The sequence below is a fragment of the Tasmannia lanceolata genome, unplaced genomic scaffold, assembly GCF_043159265.1.
Source record: "Tasmannia lanceolata isolate RefF3 unplaced genomic scaffold, GAP_Taslan_0.1 ptg000013l, whole genome shotgun sequence".
Lineage (NCBI taxonomy): Eukaryota > Viridiplantae > Streptophyta > Magnoliopsida > Canellales > Winteraceae > Tasmannia > Tasmannia lanceolata.
This window is the reverse complement of record NW_027518690.1, coordinates 9496588-9508135: the sequence shown is the minus strand read 5'-3', so window position 1 is coordinate 9508135 and position 11548 is coordinate 9496588. Positions and strand designations below refer to the sequence as shown.

The 11548-nt window shown below is 36.4% G+C and overlaps 1 protein-coding gene across 1 annotated transcript; it reads left to right on the top strand.

Annotated features, from left to right (window-relative positions):
- The first annotated feature begins 881 nt into the window (after window positions 1-881).
- LOC143890934 (protein neprosin-like) lies at window positions 882-4712 on the top strand. The gene is made up of 5 exons (XM_077395605.1): window positions 882-1162; window positions 2132-2218; window positions 2363-2584; window positions 4270-4419; window positions 4617-4712. Exons 1-5 carry the CDS (start codon window positions 1049-1051, stop codon window positions 4710-4712), a joined length of 669 nt encoding a protein of 222 aa, XP_077251720.1. The 5' UTR covers window positions 882-1048.
- Window positions 4713-11548: the final 6836 nt, after the last annotated feature.

Sequence of the window (11548 nt, the reverse complement as noted above, 5' to 3'; positions counted from 1 at the left end):
GTTGCAGAGCCTTAATCTGGGAAAATTTCAAACTAGAAATCTATGCTCATTATAGACATTTCTATGTTAGAAAGTTAGAATATTGGATGAGATAATTGATTCTAAGGGAAACCGATTTTATCTATTTTTATTTCAATCTTAAAGCGAAAAAGTCGAAACGAAATTTTGGCGTTTCCCGCAAGAAATGAAATCGCAATATCGAGGTCATACCTTCTTCCATCGAACCTTGCTCTTCTCCCAAATCAAATATTCTCCAAAGGGAGACGAGATGAAGAACGAGGACAAATGGCTTGCAATTCAAGCTAAAACTTCCTTCTTGAATTGAATAAAGAAAAAGACAAAATTTCCCTCCAAAGTCTTTTTTTACTCTTCTTGCTTGCCTTAATAATTATTGATTTCCCCACAATTATTAATCAAAATGGGTTTTTTGTTTTTGGCAGCAGAACCCATGGAATAAATCTATGTAGCAACCTCATTCTCGCTTTGTGCCTACATAGCAATTCCATCGAGTGGTAGACTTATTTTCTAATACTCAATGTGCTCTAATATTTTATATAAAATGATGACACTGGCAATATAAAATATAAGAGCCCTAGGGTGTGGCAACCGTTAAAGAATTAACTTAGTTTCTACCCGGGGCCACAACCTTTAGTGTAAAAAGTGAATCATAAATACATTATTACTATAGGGCTTGCCCAACGAAGAAAAGGGGGGCGAATTTATTCCTTCCCTTTTTTATTATGTTGTATACTTTTCTTCCATTAAATGTATCCATATCCATTCTGATAGTACTTAATGGATATGGATATGGATACATTTAATGGAAGATAAGCACCTGCGTCACCTTTCACAACTCTTTCCCCACGTAAGCCGTAATAGTAATTGAGAAATCTCTCCTGAAGATTTACTTTCCTAAATAAGCCTTACTCTTAAATCCTCACAGCACCAAATACCTACTAAATTATATAAACAAAAAGGTTGGGAGGAATTCCATTGAGAAAAATAGGGATTTTGTTCTTTGTGAGAGGAGTTTCTTAATAGTTAGGGTATGGGTTTCAAGGAAATGTTGCAGCTCATTTTTCTATTTTCTTTTGTTCTCATTGGCTATGGAGTGGAAGGAGGAAGAAATAGCTCATCTAAAGTAGCAGTGAAGACTATTAAGGTTTGGTTAATATTTTCTTTGCTTTTGGGATAGCTAAGAAAAACCATCCCATGGTTATCTAAACCGTTCATCTGGTAATTGATATATATATATATATATATATATATGTGTGTGTGTGTGTGTGTGTGAAAAGGTTTCTGAGCTCGAGCTCAGAAATCACCACTCCCATAGTTGTTTGATTTATCCAACCCATTCATTTTATAGGTTATGATTATGGTTATGGTTATGGTTATGGTAAGGATTATAGGTTATGGTTAACATTATGATTTGTGGTGGTTTAGAATGGATAGCTAGAAAATGGGCTTCTATAGATTGAATGGTTAGGATTATGGTATGTAGATGGTTTGTTAGGAACACCTTATCTATGTGAGGTCCTATAGAATGAATGGGTTGGATGACTGAAATAACATGGAGATGGTGGATTTATAGAGCTCTAGCTTAGGCTGAGCTAGAGCTCAGAAATCTCGCCCTTATATATATATATGAGGAAAGTGGAGCTACACCGCCGGCTTAAAATACAATGGGCCCACATTGTTTTGGTGATCCAAAGAATTCATTTGATTGGCCCTCACATAGATAGGGTGTCCACCAAAAATCAGCTCCATAGGATCATCCCAACCCGACGATTTGTGGAGGCAAAAATGAACGTGTAAAAACCTTCACAAATTTGTCCATTTTTGCCTCCACCGTTTGAAGGGTTGGGATGATCCTATGGAGCTGATTTTTGGTGGACACCCTATCTATGTGAGAGCCAATCAAATGAATGGTTTGGATCACCAAAACAATGTGGGCCCATTGTATTTTAAGCCGGCGGTGTAGCTTCACTTTCCTCTCTCTCTCTCTCTCTCTCTCTCTCTCTCTCTATATATATATATATATATATATATATATAGAGAGAGAGAGAGAGAGAGAGAGAGATTGTATTGGTACGATGATATCGAAATTGATGGATATTTGTATTTTTTTCAGGCTGAATATGGGCAGATCTTTGATTGTGTTGATATCAACAAACAACCTGCTTTTGATCATCCGTTATTAAGGAATCATAAGATCAAGGTCGTTTCTTATATTTTTTTGTAGTTTTTGTTTTACAGTTTCAAGTGATATGTTATATGTGAGACTAGGTGTTCATTTCCAAATAGAACATATTCTTTCATTACAATGTAAATATAGGGATGAAAATTTTACATTACGATGCAGATGAGTCCAAGTTCTCTTCCAAAAGTGATTGAGGTCAAAGAACATTCTTCAATAGCCGTATCTTTAGGGATAGAGCTCATGGACGGAGGGTGCCCTCTAGGAACAGTTCCTATCAGAAGGATTGAAAAGGAAGCCCTAACTAGGGCTAAATCTGCCACAAATTTTGGAAAACGATATTCTTCAAATGCTGAGACTCTTTCAAATGATCAACCCAATAATCGTGTACGTCACATTTCGTCTCATATAATTTTATTATAAACTTTTTTATGAATCGGATAATTTGTTTTTATGAGAGTTCAATCATTATTCAAATAATTGGAAACATGATTTGGAATTGAGGTAAGTATGTGTGGCCTACTCGCTCAATACTCAATATAAACTTGAGTGCATGTTTCTATCAAAGCTTGGATATTTTTAAATTTGTGTACATTTTCTATAAAATCTTATTAAAAATTTGTATGTATTACCCAAGAAAATAAGTGACCTCAATTTTTTTTTAAGTTCAGTCAATATGGATGATTTATAAGTCAACTTTCCGATTCTTCTTACTACATAATAAGTTTCTATTATTTTTGTTGTGAGGAAGATGAACCTATTTCTAGAAAATTTAGCTGCTAGAAAGACACGGATGCAAGCCTCCCCTAGGCTTCTTGGACTAAGCATCGGGAGAGTGATAGACACACACTCAATCGCTCAATAATTTGGATATAGGGAAGCAGATTTGCGCAAGTTCAGTAAAATTAGCTTATCTCCTTCGATATGGGTTGGAATGACCTGATTCCAAAGCCAAAATTTCAAGGACTCAAAGATCAATAACTTTGGTGAAGAAACTTTTCTCAGAAAAGAACTGCAAATTACTCGAAAGTATGTTGGAAGTGGGATGTCCAGCAAAGATTACATTCAGGGTAAAGATAACAACTTCAATGCATACTCTTCTAGGTTGCCAAGGAAGAGTGGTAACATCAATTCTTCTAGATTGATGGTTACAACTCTTCAAGGATACAAACAATAGGGGAAAGCTCCTAATCTTCAAGGAAGGAGTGAAACTCTTCTAGGTTTCAAGGTTGAACTCTACAAGGTTCAAGGGAAAATGCTCCTGGCAAATTTTCATCAATATTCAGCTAAAAAATCACTACAGATGTTTGCTGGACTTTTATAGAGAAAATACAATAGAAAAGACATTCAAGATAGCCCACTAACTATTTTAAGGACTTACGTTCATCATTAATAGCTTAGGAATTCAAAACACATTAATTAGTCAAAGTCCTACAGAAACAATCTACTAAAATGGTCATAACTTTCCAACTACTTGGCCAAATGAAGACCATAAATATCCGTCGGAAACATAACTCAAAGATCTACAACATCTTAGTTTAACATTTTCCATGACTCATCCATCTAAGGTCTAAATTTGTGCTTCAAAACCGACCAGAATCATTATGACGAGAATGCAACTAGATGAGGCCCGAATTAGCATGTCCATGATCTTGGGCTTGAGATAGCCTTTATGCTTGGTGGATTCAACTTGGGCTTGGTCCTTATGTTGGGCTTGAACGCGGGCCGATCTTCTCACTTGCTTGGGATGGTTCATGTGAGCTTCAAATTTCTCAGCCGCATGGGTGTGGGCTGCATCAGACACCCTTATTTCATGTAGTTCTATAACACTCCTCCCTTTTGCACAAATAAAATTCAATGAAATTCAATAAGAAGTTTTCAATGACAAGAATATCCTTTTTCTTTATTAAATGAAAAATATAGTCATATTTTAATAAATGTGGAAACATTAAGATGATTGTTTTGCTTAATCCTAAAACAAACATGTGTAGTATATAGATTATTTTGTTATATAATGCCTCTGTGTATAAATAAAAGGTTATTGACTCACAAATTTTATTTATTACTCACAGTTTGCAACGCAAATGTCATACAAGGGAAAATTTTACGGAACAAGAGCAGACCTCAATGTATGGGAGCCAACAGTTATAGGCAACCAAACTAGTTATACTTATATGGCTGTTACAGATGTGTTGCAGGTTGGAATATTGGTTGGATGGGCGGTAAGTTATCTAATTCAACCTTCATCTGCTAATATCTAATACTTGATCTGTGATCTGCATCATTCTCATATGGTCCTTTATGCGTTTGGTGGTTTTCTTAACAAATAACACGACCGATGTTGTGGGATCAATTGCATTAATTAGGTAAGACGACTAATAATATTGTATTCTTATTTTCAAGTTTTTAAAATGTGTAGGTAGATCATAAAATATACAATGACTTTCGCCCTCATTTAAGTACGACCTGGAAGGTATGTTTGAAAAGTAACTTAATCTTGTGTCATCCAAATTAATATAAATTTGTTATTAGAATGCTACTGATTTCATCTTTGTTTTTTTTTTTTTGGTTTACCTACACCACAGAATGGTAAAATAGAATGCGAAGATATTCTCTGCCCAGGTTTCGTACAAGTTTCTCCGGACATACCGCTAGGAGCTGCTTTTAAAACGATTTCATCCTATAATGGAACCCAATATTCCTTAATACTCGCTGTATACAAGGTAATTTTGAATTCCTTTACCTTCAATCAGAAAGGATGCATTTTTCTGAAAAAAAATAAGAAGAAGAGCGGGACTTGTAACTAGAGTTAATTGTTAAATTACATATGTTATATTTTTCTTTGGAAAAATATGAGCATGCAGATTTAGGTCTCACTTGATGAAACTATAAGTGTAAGTAGGTATTACTTCTTCAAACATATTTATCTTCTAGGCTTCCCAAAAGATCTCTCTCTCTCTCTCTCTCTCTCTCTCTCTCTCTCTCTCTCACACACACACACACACACACACACACACACACACCAAAATTCTTATCCTCCAATTTGTTGCCTTTGAAATTTATCAGGAAAGGCTACAAAAATTTAAGGCTTAAATAGAATTGTCCCATGTGTTGGCTTTTTGTATTTGACCCATACATAGCAAGCACTTACACATCACAAGATTCCCAAACTTGTACATTTTCCCTCTCATATTTCCTTTAGAAAAAATGAGTACATGCAACATCATATAATTGCCCCTTTATGCTGTAAGAAGGAATTGATTCTACGGGCCCACCCACTTGACATGTCAGTATAACTATTACTCTTGGTTACTTATATCTCACAAGACACTGTGGTATCGTGCAACCTGAACGTCCCTCTATATGCGCCATCTCCCATGTTGTTTGACTCATCAAACATGTTCATTCTATAGGACCCAACGAAGGTAAGGTGTCCCTATGAAATAATTTCCATAGGATCGTGGTATCTGTTGATTTCTAGATCGAGTTTTAGAATGGACGGCTAGAAAGTGGGCTTCTACCGATCGAGTGGTTAGGATGATTGTATGGAGATGGGTTGTTAGGAACACCCTATCTATAGTGGCTTGCTCAGGCTAAGCCATAGCGAGGTTCTATGGAATGAATGGGTTGGACGAGTTCAACAACATGGAGATGGTGTGTTTATAGTGGCTTGCTCAGGCTAAGCCATAGCTCATAAACCTCCCCCCCCCCCCCACACACACACACACATATATATATATATATATATATATATATATATATATATATATATATATATATAGAGAGAGAGAGAGAGAGAGAGAGAGAGAGAGAGAGAGAAAAGGGTTCCTGAGGTTAACCTCATATAGCTTATATGAGGTGGCGCTCATAAAACATAAGGGGCCCACATTGTTAGGATGATCCAAAGCATTCATTTGAAAGGCCCCATCATAGATAGGGTGTGTACAAAAAATCAGCTCCATTGGATCATCCTAACCCATCCAAAAGTGGAGGGAAAAATGGATTGATACTTTTTGCCCATAAATCTACCCATTTTTGCTTCCACTTTTGGAGGGTTAGGATGATCCAATGGAGCTGATTTTTGGTATACACCCTATCTATGATGGGGCCTTGCAAATGAATGGTTTGGATCATCCAAACAAAGTGGGTGCATTATGTTTTATGAGCGCCACCTCATATAAGCTTATATGAGGTTAACCTCAGGAACTCTATTCTCATATATATATATATATATATATATATATATATATATATATATATATATATATATATATATATATATATATGGAATTTGCTAGTGTCCATCACTGAAGCCATTTCGTGGATGGGCTGTTGCATGTGAGAGCAGCAACTTAGGCTCACTTTTCAGCAGATTTTTCCTTCATTCATGAGGTGGCTGTTTTCAATGCAACAGCCCATCCTCAAAATGCCTTCTGTGATGTGATGGACGCTAGCAAATCTGTGTGTGTGCGCGCGCGCGCGCGTATGGGAACAGCTTAAAGGGATTTTCCACTATTTTAGAGTGAAGGGAGTTGTATCTTGTGAATCATTCCTTCTGACTTTAGATATTGATTCTTTTATTTTAATTACTTTTTTGTTTAATGTTGTATTTAATCGTAGGATCCCGTGACCAAAGATTGGTGGTTATTATTTGGAAACGATAATAAGAAGGTGGGTTACTGGCCAAATGCTCTCTTCTCTTCCACGTTCACTGATCATGCTACTATTGTTCAATGGGGTGGGGGAGTTACCAACGCTGGCATTGAACCATGGCCTCAGATGGGGAGTGGCCATTTTGCAGATGAAGGATTTAAGCATGCAAGTTATGTGGGACAAATGAAGTATATACTGGAAAATGGTGATACTCAAGATGTCGACCATTATCGGCTTTCCAGTGCTGTTGATGCCCCCAAATGCTATACTCTTAAACCCATTGATAGTAAGAGTTATCCTACCGTTCATTCTTTCTTTTTTGGGGGACCAGGGGGAAATTGCTAGAATCAGTTGGATCGCTTCTTTGGAGGACTACCTATGTCCATGTCGGTATTTATACTTATGTACTCCAGACATTTTAAGCAAATAATAACATGAGTTTTAGCCAAGTGCTGAATACTTAAATCAAATGATCATAACCCCTTAGATCCACCAACCCTTGTTTAGGGTTCTACCAAGAAAAATCTCTTCTACGAATTTTTGTAGTCCTTTGTCTTAGGTGCGTGGGATGTGCAATTGGGATAGGCCCAAGGGCATGTTGTTGTTACCTGGCGTATGGAGAGCTCAGAAAGAAAATGGAGAAGATAGCAGCTGTAATGGCCTGGATTTTAAAGGCCCAAAGCCCGGCCCGTTAACCGAAATACAACAATGAAGCGGAAATGAAATCCAACATTAAACTAAAGTCCACCATAAGATAATATAATCATAATCTCAACATGTCCACAGGCAAATATAAAATAAGATAATCCCAAGTCTTACCTAACAAAGAACTAGCTAGAAATTGAAAACAAATGGATAAAAGGAAACTAATCCTAAAATCACTAATCCCAAGTCTTACCTAAATTCTCACATGTGCTATGCGTATGTAATCTGGTCCGTTGATATGATACATGTCCGGCCATTTGCCATTTTTGGTAACATGATTGCTATTTTTACTTCTCTCTCATTGAGGAGACCGAAATCACAGAGAAATTGTAAGTTTTCTTCATTATGCTCATCCCAAATACAGTAAGATGATGCAAGATGATGGTTCTTAGCCTCTTACCACACACCCTTACATGTGCCATGTGTATGTAATCTGGTCCGTTGTTATGAAACATGTCTGGCCCATTTACCATTTGTGGCATCATATTTGCTATTTTTACTTCTTTCTCATTGATTGAGTAGCATCATCTAGTCAATCTGATCCCAATTGAGCAAGACTGCAAGAGGACAATGAAGAAGAGAGTCCACAACTAGAGGAATCAAATAAACCATGGCAGGAAGTTCCCAAGAAAACGAGGCCAAGACGCTCTCAAAGAGCCCAACATACTCCTAACAATTAGCTGATTATGTGACTTAGGAATATTAAGCATTTCTATCTCTAGGCTTAGTGCTCGACTATCTTGAATTTTCGATCTCCCTCTCTTTTATGTTACGAGTTAGGGATGGTTTATCGTACCCATAATTGTATCATCTTTCTCTTTATCAAATAAACAAGTAAGGGCCCCACCAAACCCCAGCTTACCCATCAAAATAATAATAATAATAATGAAAAAGGAAATTACAGAGAAGTAAGAGTAACTGTTCTCAGTAGCCAGATCGACCAAGCCTTGTTTAGGGTTCTACCAAGAAAAAACAAAATAATCTATTAATTTTTGTGGTACTTTATCTTAGGCATGGGATGTATGATTGGAATAGGCCCAAGGACATGTGGTTGCCTGACATAAGGGGGAGTGCAAAAAAATGAAGAATATAGCAGCCTTCAACCTATAGCAACACAATGAATAAATAAGAAAAATTAAGGAAAACTCAAAATATACTTTAAAAAATATAATTTGGGCATTGTAATTGTAAGTGGACAAAGGAGAGGAGACCAATAACTGGAAATTGCTAGAAGCAATAAAATTTACCCAAAATAGTAAGTAATTTTTCTTCACTTAAATTTTCATTGATCATATTTCACTTAAATACCAATTTCTTGTTAAACCTACACTCAAAACCAAAATATAAAAAATTTACCACTTCTCTCTCCTCGAGCTATGCACAGCAACTATTTCTTGTTTACGTTCTGACTTTCTCAAACAGAATAAATCAGAGGGTCGGTTCCAAGGATGGGGACGTAGTGGAGCTCGTCGTCATGGAAGATTGTGGAAAAAATTGTAGGGAATCTAACCGGGTAGAACTCAACCCTAAAAACTAGGTGTTAGAGGGAGGGTGCCCAATCCCTTATAACCCATCCCCATCCATTTGACTTATCCGATTTGGGACTATTTGCTTTTGAATGGAACCCCAACAATCTCCCCCTCTACGTAGAAGCAACGTGGACAATCTCGCCCCTCCACGCGGTGACAACGTGGGAACCATGAGATACTACACTGGGGTTTCCGAGATCTTCTCCGAGGACATTCCCTCTGACACCATTTGCTAGGGAATTTAACCAAGTAGAACTCACCCCTAAAAGCTAGTTGTTGGAGGGAGGGTGCCCATTCCCTTATAACCCATCCCCATCCATTTCACTTATCCGATGTGGGACTATTTGCTTTTGCGTGGAACTCCAACAAAAATTTGGCCAGTGAAAACAATCCTAATATCCTTAATATGTATTTTTCACTTATCTGAAACTTAAGCCCTAATTGCATACCATGAAAGTCGGACCTAGGACACTCTGATGGACAGTTCGAGTGAAGATAGATCATGACCCAGACATAGAAAATAGGATCCGATAAGGGATCTGAACAGATCATCGTGACCAAGGCATAGGTAGATCTGATTCGAAGTTGATCCATTGACACTCTAATAGTAGAAGAATTTTTTATGGGATACTTCTCTGATCAAGTTGTTTCAACTAGGTATTTATATATGTTCAAAAATTTTCCAAGAATTTTTACCTGACTCTATTATAAAGAATCATCATATAACTGATTACTAAGAAAGTCATCTCTTTTTCTCTTCTCTGGTCTCAATTTGGTTTTGTTTGCCGCTTCGTTTTGGGCAATGGAAAGCATCGTTTTGGTGTTCTGGCTACTTCCACGATTTGTTTTAGAAAAGATGATATAAGGAGAACTTTTTTTAAAAATCTAAAAATGTTGCTCGAAACATATAAGAAATCGTTATATGAACCAAAATTAATAGAAGCACATTCTATTACTAAAAACATTAAATTTATTACAAATATCAATAAAAGAAAGAAAATTAATAGGGTTTAGATGGGTTTATATAGGGGTTTTAATGTTTGGGGGAAGGGGGTATAGATGAAAAATATCCTTCTAACAATTTTAATACAATAAAAAAAGGGCTTAAATGGGTCGAAACATAACGAAATTCTGGCCAAAACGGAATAGAGAGTGTTTTTGTTCCATTTTTCAGAATGGAATGAAATGTTTCAGCAAAAATGAAATGAAATTGACACCTAAAGTCCCCCTGGTTTTTCCGCTTGTTCTATTAGGCTTTGATCGAATCACATGTAGTCTAAATTTTAAAATGGGGAGATGAAAAATATCCTTCTAACAATTTTAATACAGTAAAAAAAGGGGCTGAAATGGGTTGAAACGTAACAAAATTCTGCCCAAAATGGAATAGCGTGTTTCTGTTCCATTTTTGAGAATGGAACGAAATGTTTCAGCCAAAATGAAATGAAATTGACACCTTAGGTCCCCGTGGTTTTTCCTCTTGTTCTATTAGGCTTTGATCGAATCACATGTAGTCCAAATTTTAAAAGTTTAACAAGAATCACACATTTTATTACCATCTGATAAAATTTGATCCATCAAATTGTTTAGGTCTTGGTTTATGACTACATTAATTTTGTGACTTTATAGGTTATGTTTGGCAACCATGAATTATTTTTTTCATGATAAATTAGTTTCTCAAGAGGTGATACGAGGGTAGGCCTGGTGGGAGAAGGAGAACTAGTAGAGGTGAAAAGTGGCTTAAAAAATAAGGAAAATAATCTATCATGTTTTGGGTGGATTTTTTGTTTCCGTGTGGGGGGATGAGAAGTACCCTTCTAACAATTTTAATAGAGTGAAAAAGGGCTGAAATGGGTCGAAACGTATGAAATTCTGGCCAAAACGGAAAAGATAGTGTTTTTGTTCCATATTTCAGAATGGAACGAAATGTTTCAGCCAAAATGAAATGAAATTACACCTTAGGTCCCCGTGGTTTTTCCTCTTGTTCTATTAGGCTTTGATCGAAACACATGTAGTCTAAATTTTAAAAGTTTAACAAGAATCACGCATTTTATTACCATCTGATAAAATTTGATCCATCAAATTCTTCAGGTCATGGTTACTACGGTAATTTTGTGAATTTATGGGTCATGTTTGGCAAGATTTCAAACTCTTGCCTTACCCTGGGAAGATTTCCATAGCTAGTAAGCAAATTTCACCTGATGGAGAATTCTAAGCAAAAACCAGATGAAAGGGTGCCCCCATGCATTGGTTGCTATCACCGATATGCGTTTATTGCTCTTTGAGTTTTAGATTTTTCATTTATGTTATAAATAAAATACAATTTGGTGATAGCAACCAAGGTTTTAAATTTCGGTTTCGGGGGTAATTTCGAACCAAGCCGAAACCAAAACTTTTGCCGAAATCCCGAAATTTCAGGTGAATTTGGTAAAGACAAAGGAAATCAAATCCCCTTTTTTGGGCCAAA

Coding starts and splice junctions, on each gene's coding strand:
- LOC143890934 (XM_077395605.1), top strand. CDS start 1,049: ATGGGTTTCAAGGAAATGTTGCAGCTCATTTTTCTATTTTCTTTTGTT. Junction 1,163..2,131: donor TAGCAGTGAAGACTATTAAG/GTTTGGTTAATA, acceptor TATTTTTTTCAG/GCTGAATATGGGCAGATCTT. Junction 2,585..4,269: donor ATGATCAACCCAATAATCGT/GTACGTCACATT, acceptor TATTACTCACAG/TTTGCAACGCAAATGTCATA.